At 48.4% G+C, this 26125-nt stretch overlaps 1 protein-coding gene across 2 annotated transcripts in view; it reads left to right on the top strand.

Moving 5' to 3' along the window:
* The window catches only part of HMCN2 (hemicentin 2), a 192247-nt gene that overhangs the window by 65339 nt on the left and 100783 nt on the right, over window positions 1-26125 (top strand). For both annotated transcript variants that reach the window (XM_073559478.1, XM_073559477.1), the window contains exons 16-22: window positions 18240-18431; window positions 18882-18977; window positions 19076-19203; window positions 22784-22928; window positions 23206-23318; window positions 23635-23794; window positions 25472-25637. In XM_073559478.1, coding sequence (XP_073415579.1) covers window positions 18240-18431; window positions 18882-18977; window positions 19076-19203; window positions 22784-22928; window positions 23206-23318; window positions 23635-23794; window positions 25472-25637 — 1000 coding nt within the window. The remainder of the gene's footprint in view (window positions 1-18239; window positions 18432-18881; window positions 18978-19075; window positions 19204-22783; window positions 22929-23205; window positions 23319-23634; window positions 23795-25471; window positions 25638-26125) is intronic.

Below are 26125 nucleotides of genomic sequence, written 5' to 3'. Positions count from 1 at the left end.
TGCGTTGTACAGATTGTATGGCACAAGATACATTGGACAGATGATATCGGACAGATTGAATTGAACACATACAATTGGATAGATTGCATTGGACAATAGCATTTGTTGAACTGAATTTATCAGATATCGTCCGTCAAATTGCAATGGATCATTTGACCGAAAATGCAAATTTGTCTCCCCAAGTGCCCCAGCACATACATCCCACTGGGGATCCCAAGATCAGGGCCCAAGTGACTGGTACTTAGACTTTGCCTGGCCCACCAAAGTCCAATGAGGACAAATGAACAAATAACCATCCCCCTTGGCTCAGAGGTGAGGGGTAATTTCCAGGTCCCAGTAGAACATAGTGCCGCCCTCGGCTGTAGCACATTTAGCAGGGTCCATCCTGGCGACTGGTAATCCTCAGCTTTGGGGGTCTTCTTCTTTACATAATATTACTCTGAAAATAATTAGTGGAGGATGAAATAGCACTTTAGCCCCCCAGGGCCTGTTTGTCAGCAAAACCTCTATGATGGGAGCGCTGGATCACTACGTAACACTCCTCTGCTAATTTCACAAGCAGTTAATGGTGGGTGCTTTGAAGCCAGAAGGGAGTAAAAGACCACTCATAGTCATTGCCTGCGGCCCACACAAAACTACTTTAACAACATAATTAAGCTCAGTAAAGTGGGAGATTTGGCGTCCCCCGAGGGCTGCGCTTATTTTTCCCACACTGAGATAATACATCAGAAGGCAAGTCAAGATAGAAGGATAACTTTGCACAAAAGATCAATGTACAGGGATCCCATTAACCAGGGTGTCCATATTTAGACCCTGCTTAGCCCCCCAGGTACAGGCAGGGGCTCCAAAAAAAAATCCCTGACCCCAAGATAAACAAATCAAACAGAAACCTATAAAACAGGAAAAACTGTGGGAAGTGATACAGTTGTATCCAGCACAGACAATGCTCTGTGCTCCACAGCCTGCACCAATACATTGTAACAAAGCAGCAGGGAGAACTGCATACCCTCACACTGGGTACAACTGTAACAAAGCTCTGCTGAGTGCAGCCTCTTAACACACAAGTTCTCATTCACTGCTAGCAAACCAGTATCTTCAAAATGGTGAGAAATTATAATACCAAGTACTGTATAAGAAATTGTGACACTTTTCATTTTTGGGGGATCAAATTTAGCTCTGTTGTGGATATCTGGGATGAAAGGGGGGTCCCAGAATGAATCTGCCTTTAGCCCTGGTTTGCTAGGACGGTTGTATTTCTCACGAGATGTTTCTTCCAGTTTGGCGCTGACGTTTTCCCTGACCGGATGCGCTGTCTGTTTGCTATTTGCAGAGTTTATATATGTGTCTATATGCTCAGTGTTACTGTATGATGGACATTGGTGCCATATCGTTTACTTCCCAGCATCTGAATCCAGTTTCTTACAACCATCGCTGTCAGGCAGATGCCTGTATGTATGTTATAGATTGTATGAGGACCATACAGCCCTAGTGCCCATCTGCTTCACATTCTCATAGAGCATTGAATGGGAGCGAGATACTGACCCGGACCAACATCATTGTAAAAGGAGAACATTACAGGGCTGATAACAGGGAGTAATAGATTGTAGGTCTTTTTTATTATATAGAAATACATAACATGACCCAACTACGATACATTACAGGATAAAACACAACAGAACAAAACATAAGAACAAAGATTCGATCAGATGACAAGATCAGACACAAATCACAAAGAAATAAACTAGATATGGAAACAAAAATGGAAGAAAGTTCTTGACCTACTAATCAGGGAAAAGAAGAGAAAAATTAGAATAAACTTAAAGAAACAAAATAATGAAGAAAATAAAACAAAGTCTAGAAACAAAATAACCTTAACTACATGCATATCCCCGCTAAAATAATAAGATAAAATCTTGTAAAACTCCCGAACCAGCTTCCTTCATGCTACTATATACAAACCCAAACTACATTCACACCATCCTATATACAATAAAAAAATTAAAAAAAAAACACTATAAACACATTACACTAAACCTAAATATATTATACAGTGGAACACATACAGTTGTGCTCAAAAGTTTACATACCCCAGCAGAATTGTTGCTTTCTAGTTAAGGGGGTTTTACACATAGCGATATCGCTAACGATATCGCTATAACGTCACCGATTTTGTGACGTTATAGCGATATCGCTATGTGTGATACTTACCTCCGACCGGCTCCCCCGCTGTCCATCGCTGATCACGCGAGAATGTCCGACTCCATTTCTTCCTGCTGGGGCTTCCTGCTGTGACGACGAGTGACGCGTGGAGGCGGGCAGGAGGACGCCAGGATCGCTGTCTGTGAAAGGTGAGTATCGTGCGCTGCGTCGCTGCTGCATCGCTGTGAGATCTGCCTGTGTGACAGCTCACTAGCGATCATTTAGCGATGCACCAGCGATCCTGACCGGGTCGGATCGCTGGTCGGATCGCTGGTGCATCGCTAAATGTAAAAGGGCCTTTAGTGGTTGGATGAAGCCATTTATTGTCAAACTACTGTGTTTTCTCTTTTGAAATAATAAATGACAACCCAAAACATCCAAATGACCATGAGCAAACGTTTACATACCCTGGTGATTTTGGCCTGATAACATGCACAGAAGTTGACACAAATGGGTTTGACTGGCTACTAAAGGTAACATCCTCTTTTGTGACCTGTTTGCTTGTAATCAGTGTGTGTGTAACAACCCCGCTGGCATCACTGCATGGCCTCCCATTCCCCCCCGCACAATTCTGTTTCAAGCCATGCTGTGAATTCTGTCTGTTGTCAGCCCTGAGCTCCATGCGCTATGCCTTTTGTTTTCCTGCTTGCGCTCCATGTTTCCTGACTGTGTGTATAGGGGAGCGGCGCCTGAACTCTCTGGTTCTTATACAGTCGGTGCACCTGGCTAATGGGTCCCCGACCAATTACCTAGGGCCCTGGACTATTTAACCCTGCCCCATCCACTGGAACATTGCCTGTGCAATGTCTAAACTCAGTTAGCTCCTTGCTGCTGAGCTAGCCAGGCCCTGTCCTATGTCTTGCCTTCTCTGAAGGCTCTTATTGCGTATTCCTGTGTCTTGGTACCTTGCCTAGTACTTCTGTCTGCCTGCCAGGAGGCAGAATATCCTGGTCCTTGTGTCTTTGTCCCTGTGTCTCTGTCTGTACTCAATCTTACCTCTGTCTGTCAGTCTCCTTGTCTTTGGCTTCCTTCTCTGCTGTGTCTTTCCTTGTGTCCTCCCTGTCTGAGGCTCTGCTCTCTTGCAGCTCTCAGAACACATGACACATGCACAGAAAATGATCAGGTCAGTAAGACCCTGTTCACACCACCCAAGAACTAAGACACAGAAAAAACACACAGTATGACAAACGTGCATAAATACTCTGTTGTAAAATATATGTAACAGTAAGCAGCAAGTGCTAGTAAAAGATGTTAACAAAACCAGGGTATTTTGTTGATACGTTTTTTTGCAAAAAAATGTACGCTAAGCCACTCCGCCACGTCAAGGCATACCCTTCTCGGAGCAGTCCTATCTAATATATTTAAAACCTGAACATGTGAACAATACCTTCATGAGCAGGGTTCAGAAAGGTGCTGCCCGGTATGGGCTCGCTGGGCAAAATGGCTTTTTATGTGCATGTCCCAAAAGAGAGAGGCGGGGATCTCCCAAGGCTTGCATAAGCAAGAAATCAATGGATTCAGAACACATGACACATGCACAGAAAATGATCAGGTCAGTAAGACCCTGTTCACACCACCCAAGAACTAAGACACAGAAAAATCACACAGTATGACAAACGTGCATAAATACTCTGTTGTAAAATATATGTAACAGTAAGCAGCAAGTGCTAGTAAAAGATGTTAACAAAACCAGGGTATTTTGTTGATACTTTTTTTGCAAAAAAATGTACGCTAAGCCACTCCGCCATGTCAAGGCATACCCTTCTCGGAGCAGTCTTATCTAATATATTTAAAACCTGAACATGTGAACAATACCTTCATGAGCAGGGTTCAGAAAGGTGCTGCCCGGTATGGGCTCGCTGGGCAAAATGGCTTTTTATGTGCATGTCCCAAAAGAGAGAGGCGGGGATCTCCCAAGGCTTGCATAAGCAAGAAATCAATGGATTCAGAACACATCTCTTGCAGCTCTGCCTGCTCTGCTCCCTTGCCGCTCTGCCTGCCCGGCTCCCTTGCAGCCCAGCCTACTCCGCACTCCTGTGGCTCAGTTCCTAACCTGTTCCATCATACTCCACTTCTTCCTGCCTAACCCTATACCTGCCCCTGCTGTGTGAACAGGCCCCTACCTGTTCCTTTCCGAGCCGTGCCCGCCTGTCCTGTGTCTCCGAGCCGTGCCCGCCTGTCCTGTGTCTCCAAGCCGTGCCTGCTTGCCCTGTGTCTCCAAGCCATGCCTGCTTGCCCTGTGTCTCCAAGCCATGCCTGCCTGCCAGTATACCAAGCCGTGCCTGCTTGCCCTGTGTCTCCAAACCGTGCCTGCCTGCCAGTGTACCAAGCCGTGCCTACTTGCCCTGTGTCTCAGCTGTGCCTGCTTTCCCAGTGTCTCAGCCTGCCTGTTAGTCACACCTGTCCAAGTGACTTGTCCCCGAGTGGGATCAGCAGCCACCGCCAGACACCACCCTGGAGTGGCACCTGACAGTTACCTGCCGCACAAGTCTGACCTCACCATCATAGACTCCACTGAAGACCGAGGTAGCTGTCGTAGTCACGCCCCTTCCAGGGTAGTCTGGTTTGTGGCACAGTGGGGCCACAACCCCCCAGGCTCGCGCCATTCAGCCAAGGCGCGAGCATGACAGTGTGTGCATAAAAGCGGAGTGAGTTTCTGGGATCCAGACAGACTCTTGCATCTTTCATCCAGCCACTGATGTTTCTGGATTGTGAGTCATGGGGAAAGCAAAAGAATTGTCAATGGATCACCAGGAAAAGGTAGTTGAACTGTATAAAACAGTAAAGGGATACAAAAAGATATCCAAGTAATTGAGAATGCCAGTCAACAGCGTTCAAACTGTGATTAACAAATGGAGAATCAAGGGCTCTGAAAAAACAAAACCATGGTCAGGTAGACCAACAAAAATTTTGTCCACGACTGCCATAAAAAATTGTTTGAGATGCAAAGAAAAACCCACAAATAACATCAGCTGAAATACTGGACTCTCTGAAAACTAGCTGTGTGGCTATTTCAAGATGCACAATTAGGAGGCACTTGAAGAAAAATGGGCTGCATAGTCGAGTCGCCAGAAGAAAGCCATTACTGCGCAAATGCCACAAAGTATCTCACCTACAATATGCAAAACAGCACATATACAAGCCTCAAAACTTCTGGAACAAGGTAATTTGGAGTGATGAGATCAAAATTGAACTTTTTGGCCACAACCATAAACGTTACATTTGCAGAGAGGTCAACAAGGCCTGTAAAGCATGGAAGTGGATCGCTGATGTTTTGGGGATGATTGAGCTACAAAGGCACAGGAAACTTGGTCAAAGTTGAAGGAAAGATGAATGCAGCACATTATCAGTAACTCCTGGAGGCAAATTTGCAATCATCAGCCCGGAAGCTGCGCATTGGACGTACTTGGATGTTCCAACATGACAACGATCCAAAACACAAGGCCAGGTCGACCTGTCATTGGCTACAGCAGAACAAAGTAAAGGTTCTGTAGTGGCCATCTCAGTTTCCTGACCTCAATATAACTGAGCCTCTCTGGGGAGATCTCAAGCTCGCAGTTCATGCTAGACAGCCCAGGAATTTACAGGAACTGGAGGCTTTTTGCCAAGAAGAGTGGGCAGCTTTACCATCTGAGAAAATAAAGAACTTCATCCACAACTATCACAAGAGACTTCAAGCTGTCATTGATGTTAGAGGGGGCAATACACGGTATTAGGAAATGGGGTATGTAAACTTTTGATTAGGGTCATTTGGATGTTTTGGGTTGTCATTGTGATTTAAAAAGCGAAAACACAGTACTTTGAAAATAAATGGTTTCACCCAACCACTAACCATGAGTGGAGAAAAAGTTTTGGTGTTATCATTCATATTCTTTGAAAAAAGGCCAAGAAAGTAAAAATTCTGCTGGGCTATGTAAACTTTTGAGCACAACTGTATAATGCATGTAAAAACACTAACATAACAAATACTTACCTACTGGTCCCATTACCTTCCTTTACAACACCTCATTCACACCACAACAAACCTAAATACAACACAATATACTGTACAAAATTAAACAGATTTTTTTCCTTTTTTTTTCTTCCCTTTTTCCTACCTATAAACACACACCTACACTAACTATTCCGCCACCCCTGATCCAGCTCTGGCCACAAAGTTCAGGAATTATCCGAGCTAGGATCAGACCTCAAAGGTTTTCCACAGATGGAGCCAGGCCCACCCAATCTAACTAAGACCCTCTATTATACACAATATATACAGACACCAACATTGCAGAACACATCCTACTTACTCCTCACCCAAGGCTCAAGTTCGATGCCTGTAAACCTCCTATTTCAGGAGACAGAAATACAAAACAAAAATCTAGAGTGAAATGACATCAGTCCACCACCAGGATATAGGAGTACTAACGGACTAAGGCACCCCAAAGGAGAAACCCCACCAGAGATGGGCACCCAGTCTTTCATACTCCAGAGAACGTACCTTCACCAGGACACCTAGGATGCTGCTACAAAGTTCATCTACACGGAGGATTTTACTCTGCGGCAAAACTAAAACTTGTGCACTCTACGTGAAGTACCTGACCACTGCACTGACTATGTATAAAGTGGCTTGGTCCCTTCTCTCGAGGTCTCCGAAAGCTCCATAGGCCCACTCAGCATAGGACAGAGTAGCCAGCCGCGGCTAACCAATGGAAGATCCCACCCTGTTGTACACCTCTGTATTAAAGGGACAATGAAGCAGGAAGTGCTCCATGCTTTCCATCATGTCAGCACAAGCATCACGAAGGCATGGTTGATAGGTCAGTCAACCTGGTCTCTTGCAAAAACAAAATGTTTCATCAAGTTGGCCGAGAAAATGAAAGGATATGTACCTTGCTGCTTCTGACATTATACTGGAAACATTAATGGTTGCCAGTGTCAACAGGGTGGGTGCCGCCATCATGATTGATTGAATTAGATAACCTTTTTTTTCCAACCCCCAACAGTTTCACCCTCTCCCTTTGCCAATGATGAGTTTTTAATGTGCTTAAGACAAACAGACTCATCCATTCTCTCCTTATGTACACTCCTGTCCTTGTCTGATGGTCCTGAGTTAGTCCCCCCTCAGAGGGCCTTTTATTTGACCCCAAGAAGAAGACTCAGAGACCTCCTGAGCCCCAACCACCCTGTCCGCAACCTCCACCCCTGGTCCCCGCCCTCCCCCTCTGGAGGGGAGTCCTGGAGTGCCCAGAACCTGTTGGAGAGATCCACCAGAGGGGGGCAGCTGGACCTTCCAATGGCACCTAGAGAGTCAGAGGGGTCGCACTCCAAGGAGGAGGCTCGAGACCTGGACCCCCAGTTGTTTCCCTGTTACCCTTTTTATGTGACCACTCCCCCTCTCCCTCATCCAGACTGTCACCGGATGAAGATTCCTAGGAAGACATGGCGTCCTCTTGCTCCTCCCTTTCAAGTCTCTTGACTTTCTCGCTCAATTTGCTATCTTTAGGATCCTCAGCTCCAAGTAAAGTACCCGGGTCAGAGTTTAGGGACATTACTCCCTGGCGCTGCACCTGTCACCTGTTTTTGGATGGCGACAGCTTGCTCCTCACCGGTTCCCTGCCTCCTACACCCCTATTGGTCCCTTTACCGGCAAGGTTAGTCCCGGCTTTCACCTGTCCCGCACTCGCCACTTTCAGGACCTCATTGGCAAAGGATTGCGGACAGTGACTGAACGGGAGACCAAGGTCACCACACAAGTTACACCTAATCCTGCCACAGGTAGCAGCGAGATGGTCGAGGTCACCACACAGTGCGAATTTCTGGGTGGTATACTGCGCACTAAAGTGTGTGGGGCTGCTGCACCTGTGACAGACCTTAGGCTGCCCCTGGTAGAAAATCAGGATCCTGTCCCTCCCCAAAAATGTTGAGGAAGGTATATGGGTAACAGTGTTTCCTGAAACCTTCAATTTCACCATGAAGGTCCAGGCCCCTGACCAGATACCATTGTCGTCGCAGGTCTTCTCAGGAATGCCGACGATGTCACCATATCGACCAGTCCAGGTGGAGATGTCCATACAGGAAAGTGACTCGTTACTGGTCAAAACAGTCACCTTCCTGACTGAGTTCTGGCAGGACATTGCGACAGGAAATAAACCTTGCCATTCGGGGCGACCCTGAGCCAACTCATGGCAAGACCAAAAAAGCTCAAGGCCCTCCGGTCTCACAAAGCTTACATCGAAGTAGGAGGTCCCATAGGGATGAATCAAGGCAAAGATGTCATATGCCACGAAGCCCATCCCCAGCAGGAGCTCAGCAACCTTCGATCGATCCGGACAGGCATCCTTGCTTACCCACTGGAGACGGGCCACGTTCCTACGGTTACTCCTCTGCGCCGGTGTCGGCAGAGACCAGACAGTCTCTGCCCCTCTACCTCGGAAGGCGGAAAGACCGTGTCTCTCTATCCAGAAAGACAGATCACCCTCCCTCCGCTCTACATTGATGGAACTCTCCCCTTTCCTCAGGGCATCCAGGAAGCACTGCTGCAAGTCACCGTCCCCAGGGCCACCAGACAAGGGCGCACTATTACCCCCAGCAGTGACAGCTTCTGAATAGCTTAGGGCTGAAGCCCCGGCCACCGCTGGGGGAGCAGTGGGACCACTACTTACTTCCCCTCCACCAACACCATTGCTGCTCTCCTCATTCATTCCACCACTACCATCATCTGCTGCATCACAATCCCCATCATTCACTCCACCACTACTCCCTTCATTTGCAGCACCACAACTCCCGTCATTCACTCCACCACTACTCCCATCATTCACTCCACCATTACGCCCATCATTTGCTGCACCACAACTCCCATTGTTCACTCCACTACTACTCCCTGTCAGGAACACCGCACTGAACTTGCTCACTGAGCCAGTGCGCGTGTCCTGAGTAAAGCGAACAGTGCTCAAAGATACCTGTGGAGTGGGCAGCAGCCGAGCAGATGCGTACTTCAGAGCCGCAGGACCTGAAGCACGTGACTGCTAGGGGAGTGGCCTAAACGCCACAGAGCTAGGAGCTGCAAGATAACTCCTAGCAGGGTAACTGCGAGACAAAGTTACCAGGGGGCATAGACAGGGAGAATAGTCAAGACGTAGCCAATGAGTAACACACAGAGATAGCTGCAAAGGTACAAGAGGGGCGAGCAGAGAGTAGTCAGATCACAAGCAATGAGTCATACACAGAGATAATAAGGCAGTTCAAAATCAACAGGCAAACTCACAACGGGAAACAGAATCGGGTGAGAACCATATAAACAAGCTATAGCAACAAACAGGCACACAGGGGTCAGCGCACTAGTCCAAAGGCAAAAGTATAACTGGCAGGGATTGAAGCTTCCCAGGGGTTTAAAAAGCTCTCCCAGAACCAGAAAGATGCCACAATCATTAACCCCAGGTGTACAGGTCAAAACTTGCACCGAGCTCCAGACATTAACCCCAGGTGTGCAGCTCAAAAACCTGCACTGGGATCATGACAGTACCCCCTTCTCAACGGGGGGCCTCTGGACCCCCAGGCTTCCCCGGGTACTTGGCATGGAAAGCCCGAACCAGGCGACCTGCATGTACCGAGCGAGCAGGGACCCATGAGCGCTCCTCTGGTCCATATCCCTTCCAGTGGACCAGGTACTGCAAAGAGCAGCGCACCCGCCGAGAGTCCACAATATGTCGACCTCATACTCCAATTCACCCTCCACCAGCACTGGAGGAACAACAGACTCAAAATTCTCTTTGACAGATCCTGCGGGTTTCAACAGAGATTTATGGAACACATTGGATATTTTTAAGGAGGCGGGGAGACGCAACCTATATGCCACTGGGTTAACTATCTCCATAATCTCGTACGGACCAATGAACTTTGGTCCCAACTTAGCTGATGGTACCTGTAAGTTGATATTACTTGTGGAGAGCCAAACCTTCTCTCCCACCTGAAACATGTCTCCCAAGACTCTCTTTTTGTCAGCAAAATATTTGTATCTCCCCTGGGCCCGAGAGATATTTCGCCAGACTTCAGCCCAGAGGTTTTTTAACCATTGAACGGACCCCTCTGCCCCTGGACAACCGGAATCCACCCAAGAAAACTCCCCAAAATGCGGATTAAACCCATAGTTAATCAGGAATGGGGACATGCTGGTGGACTGACTCAGCCGGTTGTTAAAAGCGAATTCAGCCAACGGTAACGCATCACACCAATCCTCCTGTCTGGCGGAGGTCAGACACCTGAGAATTTGTTCCAGGGATTGATTGGTGCGTTCCGTCTGACCATTACTCTCCGGGTGATCTGCCGACGAGAAGGAGAGTGAGATGCCCAATTTCATACAGAACGCCCTCTAAAATTTGGCCACAAACTGCACACCTCTGTCAGACACAACATTCAGGGCTACCCCATGCAATCGGACCACATGCTGCACAAACAACCTTGACAATGTTTCTGCTGAGGGTAATGCTGCCAAGGGAATGAAATGGGCCTGTTTAGAAAACCTATCCACCACCACCCAGATCACGGTATTGCCCCTGGAAGGTGGAAGGCCGGTAATAAAATCCATGGAAAGATGAATCCATGGCCTATCAGGAACCGGTAAAGGTATGAGTTCCCCAGCCGGTCGGTTATGCGAGCTTTTGGAACGGGCACACATGCCACAAGCAGAAACAAATTCCTTGACATCGGACCTTAATGAAGGTCACCAAAAACCCCTGGCTACTGCCTCTCTAGTGGTCGGGATACCTGGATGAGCACTCAGCCTAGACTCATGAAACTCCTGCAGAAGTCTAGGCCGCAATGAATCTGGAACAAACAGTTTATCCCCTGGCCTGGTTGCCGGAGCTAGGGCCTGAGCCCTTAGAATTTCTTGTTCCAACTCAGTTGAGACCCCCGCCACTACCACCCCTGGGGGAAGAATGGAGGACGGCGGCTCAGGGGGAGACACTGGATCAAAACTTCTGGACAGGGCATCCGCTTTAACATTTTTGGACCCCGGTCGAAAAGTAATGGAGAACTGAAATCGTGAAAAAAAAAAAGTGACCAACGGGCTTGTCTAGGAGTAAGCCTCTTAGCAGATTCAAGGTATGTCAAATTTTTGTGATCCGTAACAACCGTGATAGGGTCTGCCGCCCCTTCCAAAAAGTGCCTCCATTCCTCAAACGCCAGCTTGACCGCAAGAAGTTCCCTATTGCCTACATCATAGTTTCTCTCAGCTGAAGAGAACTTCTTGGAGAAGAAGGCACAGGGTTTGAGATTGGTAAGGGTGGCCGGACCCTGGGACAGCACAGCCCCCACCCCCACTTCAGAAGCAATCACCTCCACAATGAATGGTTTGGACGGGTCAGGTTGTACCAACACCGGGGCAGACATGAAACATTTCTTAATCGCTGAGAAGGATTCCTTAGCGAGTACAGACCAATTTTTTACATCAGCGCCCTTCTGGGTAAGATCCGTGAGTGGTTTAACCACTTGTGAGAAACCTTTAATGAACCTCCGGTAATAGTTTGCAAATCCTAAGAAGCGCTGGAGCCACTTGAGATCTCGAGGCTGAACCCAGTCAGTGATCGCCAGCACCTTCTTAGGATCCATACAAAACCTCTCACAGGACACAATCAACCCCAAAAAAGACAGTTCCTGTACAAAAAACGAACATATTTCCAATTTAGCGAACAATTGGTTCTCCCTGAGTCTCTGGAGAACTGTCTTTAGATGTTGCAAGTGAGATTGACTGTCCGGGGAATACACCAAAATGTCATCCAAATAAATAATAACAAAACGGCCTGTCAGATCAGAAAACACAACATTGATGAAATTTTGGAAAATAGAGGGTGCATTAGTTAACCCAAACGGCATTACCAGGTTCTCAAAAAGTCCTTCTGATGTGAGGAATGCAGTTTTCCACTCGTCCCCTTCCCGAACCCTTATCAGATTGTAGGCCCCCCGCAGATCTAACTTGGTGAACCATTGGGCCCCAGCTAACTGGTTACATAAGTCTGGGATGAGGGGAAGCGGGTAAGAGTTCCTAACCGTTATCTTGTTCAGTTCCTGAAAGTCGAGGCACGGCCGCAAACCACCATCTTTTTTCTTCACAAAGAAGAACCCTGCTGCCACAGGTGACACAGAAGGCCTGATATGCCCTTTGCAGAGACTCTCAGCTATGTACTCCTTCATGGCTTGGCGCTCAGGCCCAGACAAATTGAACAATCGAGCCTTAGGTAACTTGGCTCCAGGTACTAAATCAATGGCACAATTGTAGGGTCTATGTGGTAGCAACGCCTCAGCCTCACTTTCGGAAAAAACGTCTTCGAAATCCTTCAGGTACTCCGGAATACCTTCCAGACCGACAGATGACACTGACACGGATTTAACAGTATTAGCAAGATGTCCCAGGTTACCACATTTATTATTGCATCCCCATTGAGTGATTTCCCCTGTAACCCAATCAATGGTAGGATTATGGCGTTGAAGCCAAGGCATCCCCAGTACCAGTCCTGCAGGCAAGTTATCTAGCACAAGACAACTTAGTTTTTCCACATGAGTGGAACCCACTTTTAGAGAAAAAAGTTCAGACCTGCAACAGATACCGTCTTGGGTAAGAGGCGACGAGTCAATTGCCACAAGTTTAACAGGGTCGTGAAGCCTGACTGTCCCTATCTTATTAAGAGTCATAACCTTGGTATCAATCAGGTTCACAGCAGAACCGCAGTAAATAAAAGCAGTAGTCTGAACAGGACCATAACCAAGTTCCAGTTCCACCTGCAGCACCATTTTTGCACAAGAGGAAAATTGTACCTGAAGGTCTGGGTAGCCTCCTCGACTACTACCCAGACCTAGTCGTTTCCCGCCATATTGGAGGATGACGGACAGGAGGGGCAGTCCTTCTTCCAATGTCCAGATTTCCCACAATAGACGCACAACTGCTTTTCCCGGCGGTGTCTTCTTTCCTTTCCCTCACAGGTGACAGCGCTCACCTCCATAGCCATAGGAAGAGTCCGAGTCTCATCTCCACTGAAGAATAATGGTGTTTCCCGTTGCATAATGCCTCTAGTACGCAGCCTGCGATCCATGCGAACCACTTGGATCATGGCATCCTCCAGGGAGTCAGGCGGAGGATGAAGTGTCAAAGCATCCTTCAGATGTTCACACAGGCCTCTGTGGAACAACCCCCGAAGGGCGGCATCACTCCAGGAAATCTCGGCTGCCCAACGTCTGAATTCAGTACAGAACCATTCGGCCGAGTGCTCCCCCTGACAGACACTCATCACCTTGTCCTCAGCCAACCGCACTCTATCAGGCTCATCATATATAAGCCCTAAGGCTTCAAAAAATGTATCCACAGACATTCTCTCAGGGGCAAAAGAGGAAAGCGAAAATGCCCAGGCTTGTGGGGACCCCCTAAGCAGAGACATCACCAGACCCACCCTCTGTTTCTCATCCCCAGAGGAGCGGGGTCTCAAAGAGGAAAAAGAGCTTACAGCCCTCCTTAAATGCCCTGAAATCATCCTTGTTACCAGAAAATGTATCTGGCAATTTAACCGGGGATTCGAGTGGGACTAAAATGACATCTCTATTCCCCACCTGCTGGAAGCCTGCGGAAAGCACCCCCTGAACTGAGTCCTCCACCCGCCGTTGGGACTGGGCCAGAGCTTGGTGTTCCAAACTAAGCTTCTGCAGTGACTGAGTCAAGCATTTCACCTGCTCAGATAAAGCACACATTGGGTCTATGCTGCAGAAGTGAGGAGAGAAAAAAAAAATTGTATGCCAGTTATAATGTCAGGAACACCGCACTGAACTTGCTCACTGAGCCAGTGCACGTGTCCTGAGTAAAGCGAACTGTGCTCAAAGATACCTGTGGAGCGGGCAGCAGCCGAGCAGATGCGTACTTCAGAGCAACAGGACCTGAAGCACGTGACTGCTAGAGGCGTGGCCTAAACTCCACAGAGCTAGGAGCTGCAAGATAACTCCTAGCAGGGTAACTGCGAGACAAAGTTACCTGGGGGCATAGACAGGGAGAATAGTCAAGACTTAGCCATTGAGTCACACACAGAGATAGCTGCAAAGGTACAAGAGGGGCGAGCAGAGAGTAGTCAGGTCACAGGCAATGAGTCATACACAGAGATAATAACGCAGTACAAAACCAACAGGCAAACTCACAACGGGAAATAGAGCCGGGTCAGAACCATATAAACAAGCTATAGCAACAAACAGGCACACAGGGGTTAGCACACTAGGCCAAAGGCAAAAGTATAACTGGCAGGGGTTGAAGCTTCCCCGGGGTTTAAGAAGCTCTCCCAGAACCAGAAAGAGGCCACAATCATTAACCCCAGGTGTGCAGGTCAAAAACCTGCACTGGGATCATGACACTCCCATCATTTTATGCACAGCTCCTTTCACTCCCCTTACCATTATCGCCACTTCCCGTCACCCTATTACCACTATTCTCACCATCATTTGCTCCACTGTTCTCTGCATCTTCCACAGTCACATCCATTTCTTCCTCCCTTGTGTCTAGCATCTCTGCACTCACACCTGCTGGACCAGAGGAGGGGTGCAGCACCACACCCGATTTCCCTTGATTAGTGCTGGCTTTCTGTTGTGTCTCTGGAGCGCTATACCCCCCTACTGCAGCAGTTTGCACATTATTATCCTGGGCAGAATGTTTCTCAGCTGCTTGCCCTGTAGTCACAGACTTCAGGGTGCTGGTGTCATATTTAACGGCAGAGCGCCCAGTGTTATTTGCAGATGATTTTTCCTGCTATTTCTGTATATTTTTTGCACAAGGCTCTGTCCCAGCCGCGCGCCTTTTCTCCTCTGTTGAGGTGCACTGCGCCCCTGTAACAACAGTGCCCCCCCCTTTTGCCGCACCATGCTCCTCGACCCTGCCCCCCACAGCCCCGGCGCCTGCCAGCTCAGCTGCAGTGAGCAGGGATGGAGTTTGCCCACACCGTCCCCCTTTCGCAACGGCGTGGACATCCCTCTCGTCCTCCTTGGCCCCGGTGAAAAACGACTTGGCAGGGAGGGAAACTCTACAGGGTCCCCTATATCCGGCGCCGTGAGTACCTCCACAGCCTCGCCCCCTGCACTGTTCCCCGCACAGACGGCAGCATCGCCGGACGTTGACCTCCTCTCCCCACCTTGCCTATGCCCCGGACCCACTGCAGAGTCTGTGCCTTTAGGTTTGGTGGGGTTTACACAGGAGGTGGTAGGTGTAACATTAGACATTGGTACATATTTGTAATTCACCACCTCCCGTGCAGTTTCCTTTGTCTTCTTCCTCTGTTTCTTTGTGTCCTCCGATGGCTCGTCCTCGCCAAAGGAAAATCTGGTCAGGTCCACAGGAGTCTCCAGCTCTCGGATCTCTCTCAAAAGACCGCACTCCTCCTCTTCCTCCGCTGACACTCCGGCCTGGGTTGTCGGAGTCCTCTGCCGTGTCGGGAGGCCGCTTCCTTGTTGGCTCTGCGACTCACTCTCCCGGCTTGTTCCAGCACGTGGGACTCCAGCCACGACTTCGTCCTCCTCCTCGCTTAGGACGCTGGCTGGCAGTTCTCCTGAGGTATTTAACCCCTTCATTTCTGATAACCGCTGCTAGTTCTTAAACCTCTCCAGGAAGGGACCTGCGCTTTTCTCAATCCCCTCCCGGAGGAGCACTAACCGGACCACCTCATCTCTGAGAGCTTTAAACTTCTGGGAGGTCGCAGGTCTTTCCTTGTTAGGGGCACGGGTGTTCAGGATCCGGGCCTCCCGCAGCTGCTCCTCAGCCCGGCAGTGCTTTGCCGGCGTCCTCGTACTCTTGCAACATGGTGACTACTTGGGAGGAGAAGGAACTCGTGGACTCGCTGGAGGTCATCTCCCCCCATGGTGTTGCTGGGCTCTTCTTCCTGGGGTGCCCCTGTCTCCCTCTCTGGGCGGGCAATGAGCCGTCTCAGGATTGGAGTAGTTGGGTATGGTCTTTCTCATCCGTCCAGATCTCCTCACTCCCTCCTGGGCCGGTTGCTGCTGCTGTTGCTCTCTGTTCCCCGCTGGCGCAGACAGGGGAACAGAAGCCTGGGAAGCCATGCCTGGCTCCCAGGAAGCCTGCCTCTCCCTGGGGAGAAGAGAGGCAGACTCTGGGCCTCCTCAGAGCTCACAAGACAGGTGCTGCTCTCAGCAGAGTTTGACTGATTGTAGTCACCTGTCCTACAGTCTCCTCTCCCCAGTAATTCCTGACAGCAGGGAGTAATAGATTGTACTCACCTGTCCTACAGTCTCCTCTCCCCAGTAATTCCTGACAGCAGGGAGTAATAGATTATATTCCCATCCCCTGCGGTGTCTCTGGCTCTCTCTGACGCAACCTCTTAAGGTACTGTCACACTTAGTGATGCACCAGTGATCCCAACCAGCGATATGACGCGGTCAGGATCGCTGGTGCATCGCTAAGTGGTCGCTAGTGAGCTGCCACACAGGCAGATCTCGCCAACGACATCGCAGGGGTCGGGGGTCGCTACTTACCTGTCAGACTAGGCAATCCTGACGTCCTCCCGCCCGCGTCCATGCTCGTCTCTCCACAGGAAGCCCAGCAGGAAGCTGACGACGAGAAACAGTCCAGGACGTTCTCGCACGATCAGCGATAACCAGCGGGGGAGCGATCGGAGGTAAGTATCAGACACAGCGATATCGCTAGCGATATCGCTATAACGTCACAAAAAACAGTGACGTTATAGCGATATTGCTAGCGATATCGCTTAGTGTGACAGGCCCTTTAGAGTCCTGTCACCAGATGTCAGCGCTGTATATGGCAGGTGTCGATGTATAGTGATAATTGGGTTAGAAATGGTTAATAATGAAACCTCTGGTAACACCTGCGGCTATTCCCGCACATCATCACATACTCAGACACATGACGTGATGACATCACCCTAATAACCAGCGAGAAGTGAGATCACAGCATCACAAAGTCGCCCCCACCAATACAGGAGAGCGGCGGTGGTGGGGGCGGATGAGTAACCGTCTGCAGGACGCTGGGTCCCCCAAATTAAGGAGAATGTCAGCAGCCTGAGACCCTCTGAGAGCAGTGCACAAAATAGAGGGGGATGATCACTGTAATTCAGAGATGATTCTGTCATTTATCCTCCGGTAACACAGGACTATGATGGAGCAGAGGCGTCTGTCCCTTGTGCCCTCTGGGTCACCTCATGCCATATTCACCAGCTCATTTTAGGAAGCTTCATTAATCGCTTTGGCTAAATTTAGCATTTTTTTTTATTTTTCCCCCCCAAAATTGAATAAAAATAAATTGCATCTCCTTCCTGCAAATGACAACACTTCCGGTCCTGATTTCCTAATGGATCAGCAGTGTCATTGGGACATCAATATTACCTGTGGTCCTGATGAGGATGGAGCCACACAAGGTCCATGTGCTGGCGCTGAGCTTAGGACAGGCAGTGTTGTCATGGGGGCACTCACTTCAGACCTTTGTTCTTCATAAACCAGTGACTTTACGTGTGGTATAGGAGCTGTTACATGATGGTTTAGGGTAGATTCCCCGTCCCCCTCCCCGGGGCAGGGACTTAAGTTGGTGGAGGTGAGTCCGTGGTGACCTATATGGGTCATAATGTAGTGGCTGGCAGCGAGATCCTGGAATGTGATGTCAGAAATAAGGATTTCAGCAGCCGATTTACCTAAATAGAATATTTCATAAAACACTTACATGTGCTGGAGCCAGTCAGAGCGCAGGGTTTATCATTAGGTTGAGTGAACGCTCTGCTCTGATTGGTCGCTGATGCTTCACATGAGCAGCCACATTTAATAAGCGCAAAGGGTCTATCTATAAAGGTGTGAGACGATCTCTGTGTGGATTTTGGCAAAAATTTGTAAAATGAGTGGTCACAGTTATCTGTGCTTCCCCCTTCTGGCAGAACAGGAGTGCTGCAGCTTCAGGCATCATACAGTAGAACTGATGCCATCTTTTTACTGACAATGTGCATATAGAGGTTTAGTAGATACCATTGGTTGTCAGAGGTTGGTCACTTATCAAGTGCGTCCTTTGTGTTTTGCAGCGTCACCGCAGTTTGTGGATTTCCCTCTGGATGTGGAAGTACATGTCGGGGAGAGTGTCCTTCTCCTATGCAGCGCCGAGGGGAGCCCCATTCCCACTGTCTCTTGGTTTCGGCAGGATGAAGGCCCAGTGTTACCTACCAGAACCACAGAAATCATCGACAACCTCGGCTCAAACACAGTCCACATGAAAAGTACGATCACTGCTTACAGGAAACGTGGCTCCTGTCTTTCAACAGCGCAGCACTGGTCCACAGCGTGTGTGCGGTATTGCATTGTCAGACACTCCCATGGATAGTGGAGCTGCTGTTTTAGGAAGAAAGTAGCTGTAGTTGTTCATTTAACCCTTTAAACTCCAGCATCAGGCTCTTTCTAATGGGCGGCGAAAAACAAAACAATTTGTAAACGAGAGAAATATAAATCGGCCACAATTTGTAATCTTTTTGCCTGGACACTGCCATCTATATAGCTAATGTGCTGAGAATCCAGTGATGCCATCACTTTCCCCCTCGGCTGCATTACTGTCCATGCACCAATCGCGATGGATACCGCTGGTATGACCGCAGGTGACGGGAATCCAGTGATGACTGCGCGCTCCCACCATCACCAGTCACTGAGCATTTCGGCTCACTTTTGTCTTTAAGTTGCCCGACCCGAGGACACCAGCGTATACGTGTGTGAGGCCAGGAACCCTTTTGGGTGGATCCAGGCTGAGATCCTGCTCACGGTCACCGGACTTGGTAGGTGGATCCCTGTATCACCCGATCTGTGCGATTTCATGAGACGTTTAGTAAATGCAGATATTTATGATAACTAATTCACCCTTTGTCTTCACCAGTAGCCCCAGAGGTCGCTGTGGCCCCATCAGAGATGACTGTCCTTGAAGGTGATCTGGTGTCCATGCCCTGCACCATCACTGCTGGTAACCCTCTGCCTGTGCAGCGATGGCTGAAGGACTCAAAACCTGTAAGTACCAGGCATGGAGTGCCACAGGTCCCAGAGTTAAGTTGAGAGTCTGCTGCTTAGTAACAGAGGATGTGGCCCATGGGTAACAGCATCGGAGCTGCACCCTCTTGTATTAACCCATATATAACTGGAGGGCTGATGGTGACTTTACAGTTTTGCTCCTAGCTGCCAAGTACGGCTTGGTCATAGGATCATTTTTTGGCAAACAGGTCAAATCCAACATCTACATACATGTCTACATCCTGCCTGAAGTGGGTATGGTACATCCTTGGTGGGATGTAGGTGTATGGTGCAAGCTTGGGAGCAGAGCCCGTTTCAATCTGGGCAGGTGTTGGCTGTGTTGTACAGCCAAAACCCTCAGGTGTTTAACCATTTGGCCAGGGTCACACTTGCGTGGGTAATGCGAGAAACTCGCGCATCAACACCCGGCATTCGGGATCGGTTTGTGCGGCTGCATATATTTCTATGCCGCTGCACACTCTGGTCCCAAGTACCGGCGGCAATGCCGGGTATTGATGCGCGAGTTTCTCGCATTACACATGCAAGTGTGACCCGGCCTTAAAGTGGCGTGCTGGCCTGGAACAATCATTCTGGCACCCATCCCATCTGCTCCCTCCTGCGTAACATTTTTACAGGGAGACAACAGTTTGTCATGGCGGCCATCACTCACGTATTGGTGCTCCTACGTGGTAGGGGCATCATAGGAAATCGGCAGTTTTAGTATATATTGCAATATAATAACATTACAGCATATGTCCTCCATAGCCTCACTCCACGACACAGACACTGCCACTAGTTTCTACAATGCTACTCTTGCATCAGCCATCGACTCGGTCGCCCCTGTCATGCATAACAACATGCAACGAATCAATAGACAACCCTGGCACAATAACATCACTAAAATGCTTCGGCAAGAATCCAGAATTGCAGAACGGCGCTGTAAGAAAACACATTCGCAAGACGACTTCACTGCACTCAGACAAGCAACACTCGCATTCAAATCTGCCCTCACCTCTGCTAAACAGGCCTACTTTACATCCCTTGTATCTTCCTTATCCCACAACCCCAAACAGTTGTTCAATACCCTCCTCCTCCCACCACTGCCCCCTCCGACTTCCCTAATCTCTGCCCAGGACTTTGCCGCACACTTCAAAAACAAGATAGACCAAACACGGCAAGTCTTTATTGCTAAACCACCACAACCCCTTTGCACGCCAGACCAATGCCCAAACCCCATAACCTCCCTACCTAACATCACTGAAGGGGTGAAGGGGAGCTTGCTCATCTTCTCTCCAAATCGCACCTCACCACTTGTGCACTTGACCCTATCCCATCCCACCTCCTCCTCAACATCACCACCACTCTTATCCCATCTCTAACCCACCTCTTCAACCTATTACTAACTTCCGGTACCTTCCCTTCTGCTTTCAAGCAGGCCACAATCACGCCTATCCTTAAAAAGCCAACCCTCGACCCAACAGCCATGTCCAGCTATCGCCCAATATCGCTGCTCCCATTCGCTTCTAAACTCCTGGAACATCATGTCCACGCTGAACTTTCCTCCACCTCGCATCTAACGTGATCTTTGACAATCTACAATCTGGTTTCCGTCCCCATCATTCCACTGAGACAGCCCTGACCAAAATTACCAACGACCTACTTACAGCCTAAGCTAACGGACAATACTCTATACTCCCCTTTCTAGACCTGTCCTCTGCTTTCGACACAGTTGACCACTGCCTCCTACTACAGATCCTCTCCTCCTTTGGAATCAAAGACCTCGCCCTATCCTGGATCTCCTCATACCTTTCCAACCGCACATTCAGCATCTCCCACTCCCACACTACCTCCTCATCCCACCCTCTCTCTGTTGGAGTCCCCCAAGGCTCTGTTCTAGGACCCCAACTCTTCTCAATCTATACACTTGGCCTGGGGCAACTCATAAAGTCCCATGGATTCCAGTACCACTTTTATGCCGATGATACTCAGATCTACCTCTCTGGCCCAGACGTCACCTCTCTGCTGTCCAGAATCCCAGAGTGTCTATCAGCCATATCCTCCTTCTTCTCCTCTCGCTTCCTCAAACTCAATGTGGACAAATCTGAACTGATCATCTTTCCCCTATCTATAACAATTGACGACATCACGCTTTCCCCCGTACCATAGGTCCGCTGCCTCGGAGTAACCCTTGACTCTGCCCTGTCCTTCAAACCGCACATCCAAGCTCTCTCCACCTGCTGTCGCCTCCAGCTCAAAAATATTTCCAGAATCCGTCTTCCTCAACCCTCATTCTACTAAAATGCTTGTACATGCCCTCATCATTTCCCTCCTCGACTATTGCAACATCCTTTTCTGTGGCCTCCCTGCTAACACCCTAGCACCTCTACAGTCCATCCTTAACTCTGCCACCCGACTAATTCATCTCTCTCCTCACTACTCCTCTGCTTCTCTTCTCTGCAAATCTTTTCACTGGCTCCCATTCCCTCACCGTATCCAATTCAAATTTCTAATACTGACCTACAAGGCCATCTAATACCTGTCTCCGCCATATATCTCTGAACTAATCTCCCGATATCTTCCCTCACGTAATCTCTGGTCCTCTCAAGACCTCCTTCTCTCCTCCACACTTATTCGCTCCTCACCCAACCGCCTCCAAGACTTCAACCAAATAGCCCCCATCCTCTAGAATTCTTTGCCCCAACACATCCGGCTATCACCACACTCGGATCCTTCAGGCGGAACCTGAAAACCCATCTCTTGAGAAAAGCCTACAGCCTGCAATGATCTCCGCTGCCTCCTTACCACTACTGGAGCTACCGCCTCACCATCACTGGAGCTGCTGCAACTCCCCAACCTACTGTCTCCTTCCCCACCATCCTGTAGAATGTAAGCCTGCAAGGGCAGGGTCCTCTCTCCCCTCTGTATCAGTCTGTGATTGTTAGATTGTTTACTGTAAGTAATATCTGTACTTTGTATGTAACCCCTTCTCATATACAGCACCATGGAATCAATGTTGCTCTATAAATAAATAATAATAATGATAATAATAATGATATAGTGCAAGTGATCAAAGCCGCCAGGGGGACTGAAAAATAAAGTAATTATTGAAAATAAAAAAACCTTACATGGATTGAAAGAAATAAAGTTATGGAAGAAAGGAAAAATGAAAACTTAAAAATGGCCCAGTCAGGAAGGGGTTAACCTAGAATGCATGTAGGCTAGAGATTGGGATCCATGTGATGTCCCTGTGATAATCCTCACTAGCAATGCACGGGCCAGGCAATGTTTTCGTGGGGGCACAGAATAGAGCAGCAGTAACACATTTTAGAAAGCCAAGCTCTTTGGCCGCATTCTGGCCCCTCTGCGCCCCATTAACCCATCCTTGCCCCTCTACAATGTGCCCGTCCAGCAGTGTTGGATTCCCACCATTTCCCTGTCGCAGTGATGTCTTCGGCCCGTCTCCACGTTGCTCATCTGCTCCAGGTATCTGCTGTCGTCTTTTATTTCACCGTCTTTGAAGGATAAACACAAACATTCGGCGGCCGCAGCATTTCCATCTGTTCTTCGTTCTCCCCTCCAGCTGCAGTTCTCTTGGCGTCACTCTATCGATGATGCTGGCGGGCTGCGCATTGAACCGGCCACGAGAGAGGATTCTGGGAGCTACATGTGCGAACTCTCCAATGCCGCGGGATCCACCAATCACAGTGTCCGTCTGCAGGTCCAAGGTGAGGCGTAAACTGTGTTGTGGGGAGAAGTTTGTAACAAAGTAGGAGATTGCAATCCACAAGCAGATTGGTAATGAGATAGAACAATGTGAGCGTTACGTGGGCACAGCGTTCACAGGGGTTTGCACAGCCTACAGGTGATCAGGAACGTCCATTATTAGCCAAAGCAACTGCCAGTCGTCCGACCATGAGCAGAATGCCCATCTCTGGGCGAGAAGCTTGGTCTTGGAATTCGCACTACATCAGTGTTACGCTTTTGTTATTTCCATATCCCCAGTGGCCCCAGCCATCACGCCTGGACCTACGGAACATATCGCCCATGAGGGGAGTGCCGTCACATTACCGTGTAAGACCATAGGACACCCACAGCCCGTGGTGACCTGGACAAAGGTAATCAGAGCCACTGACGTCGCCAATCACAGGGCACTAAATTGGCGCAAGTTTTATTGAACATGCACCAAATCCACTTCGCTTCTCACAATCAGTTACATCTTCCTCACTACATTTCCCTTCTTTACTGAACGCTTGGCATTAGCGGATGTCAGGATATATTGTGTGCAACCAGATAAACCCAACGCTGAATGTACTAACGTCAGCCATGATGAGAAAATGCAAAAATTGCTAGATGCACCCGGCCCAAATCTACACCGTCTGCAATATTCCTATGTCTCATGTTTGATACTTCATGTCTTGTCTGCACCGTCAGGGAGAAGACGTCCTGTCCCCAGAGAACGGCTACTACCATATTGCCGCAGATGGGAGCCTCTCCATCACGCTGCCCTCTGCTGCCGACTCCGGGGATTACACCTGCATGGCCACGAATCAGGTGGGGGCCACCAGCAGAGTGTCCCAGCTTATAGTGCACAGTAAGTGACCCTGTCTCTATTGATTATTAGGATTGTCATTGCATTTAAAGTGACAGTGTCAGGAAGAGCCTCAATTATTTAATTTCATTGAGCAGCTTACCTTGATTATAATGAGACATAAATAATTTCTGATAAACTCGACAAAATTTATTTCATTGTTAAAGAGGCCCGCCTCCAATTAGTTTTTATCCTCTTGATATACTGCAATTATCATATTATTCATCACTGTGTACTTACAATTGCTCATTTTTCCTTTCTACCCAGGTAATTCTTCTCTTTTCTCTGCTCTATGTAGAAACAGGAAGTCTCTTGTGCTTGCAGAGATCATTCTCTTCAACTTCTTACCCAGCTGCTCCACCCCTCCCCTTACCAGAGACTTTTAGGCTGTGTGCACACGTCTGGAATTCCCGCGGATTTTATGCGTTTTTGCCGCGTTTTTTCGCTGCGAAAACGTGGTGTAAACACTACGAAAACGCATAAATTAAGCAACCCATTGTATTCAATGGCATTCCGCACATGCTGTGCTAATGCTGCGTATTTTTCCGCGGCAGAATCGCATCGCGGAAAAATATGCAGCATTTTCATTCTTTGTGTGGAATCGCGGGGATTCCGCACACATAGGAATGCATTGTTCAGCTTCCTTTCTGAACGTGGCTATGCTCACCATGCGCAAAGTAAGCGGAAAATGTGCGGATGGTGCCCAGGGTCTGGAGGAGAGGAGATTCTCCTCCAGACCCTGGGTACCAAATCCCTGTATAAAAGAAAAAGAATTAAAATAAAAAATGGTGATATTCTCACCTTCTGGCGTCCCACGCAGCGTCGCCAGTCCTCAGCGATGCTCCCGCCAACTCCCTTTCCCAGTGATGCATTGTGACGAGACCGCTACGTCATCAAAGGTCATTGTCGCAAGGCATCGCTGGGCACGGGACTTGCCGGGGGCATCGCAAGGATCGGCAACACTGCGTGGGACGCCGGAAGGTGAGAAAAACACCATTTTTTAAATTTTTTTTTATTATTTTTAACTTTATATATTTTACTACTGATGCTGCATAGGCAGCCTCATAGTAAAAAGTTGGTCAAACTCGTCAAACCAACCTATCAATCAGTTTTCCAAGTGATGCTACAGATCGCTTGGAAAACGCTGGTATTCTGCAAGTTAATTACGCTTGCAAATCGCTAGTTTATCGCAGGAATTACGCATGCGGAATTCCCGCGGCAGAGAGTTGCGGAATTCCCGCGGAAATTTCTGCTGCAATTCCGCAATGTGTGCACATAGCCTTACAGTGACTTATGAGTCTTACAGGGAAAATCGACCTCCTGTTCCTACACAAAGCTTATAAAAGTATTCAGCTAGTCAGCTTTTACTCACAAGATGTCATAGACTTAATGGAATCCAGAAGAATTAAATTGATAGAAGAGAAAAATGAGCAATTGTAAGTACACAATGCTATGTAATATGATGATTGCAATATATTAGGAGCATAAAAATGTTGATGGAAGGAGGAGGAAGAGTGCTTCTTTAGATCTATACATTAACGGCTCATTGCGGTGGAGGCACTGTTGCATTGATGCCTATGCAATGTTAACAGTGGTGAGGAGAGCATGCACCAGAAATGAGATTTTCCTTGTGAAGTGTACAGTTTCCTATTTTTTCATCACTGTAAATCTCTTATTCAGCAAAGCCCAGAGTAAACCTGAATGGATCACATGACCCCAGCACGCCGATCCATGTGGTCGCCGCCCTGGGAGCAGAGATTACTTTACTGTGTGATGTACAGGGGTCACCTCTTCCCACTGTTTCCTGGAGGAAGGACTCACTGCCCCTGCCCATAGTCTCTGCCAGGTAAGATTCGGTTACATTCAGTCATACATGTATATTTTGGTTACGTCACACTTGTGGCTTTTCTTACCATCATCATTCGGCAGGAGGCATGAGAGTCACCCAGACCCTTCATTATTTCTTCACTCCCACACCAGCAATCACTAAAGTCCAGATATTGTTTCCTGAAATTATGCAAATAAATAATACGCTGACCTCAGGTCCTGACCTGACAAATTCGCCATTACTTACCACTCATTTACACGTCTGCCACCTAGTGGAGAAACATAAGTCTGCAGGTCAGTCCAATACCTCTACAGGCAAGACACTAGGAAACATTTCTCTCTGACTTCCACTGCTGCATCTTTTACTCTAGAAGAGAGTTTTACATTTAATATCAAATTCAGAATAAAAATCACCAAGACTCAGGGTGTAGCTGTTACCGCCATACAGCAACTGGACAGTGGTAGATGTGGTAGTGGTACGTAGAACATATAGGTGATTACATGACT

Source organism: Dendrobates tinctorius, unplaced genomic scaffold (assembly GCF_039654945.1).
Source record: "Dendrobates tinctorius isolate UK_male_01 unplaced genomic scaffold, ASM3965494v1 ptg000013l, whole genome shotgun sequence".
NCBI classification, from domain to species: domain Eukaryota; kingdom Metazoa; phylum Chordata; class Amphibia; order Anura; family Dendrobatidae; genus Dendrobates; species Dendrobates tinctorius.
This window is presented reverse-complemented; position numbering and strand designations above follow the sequence as displayed.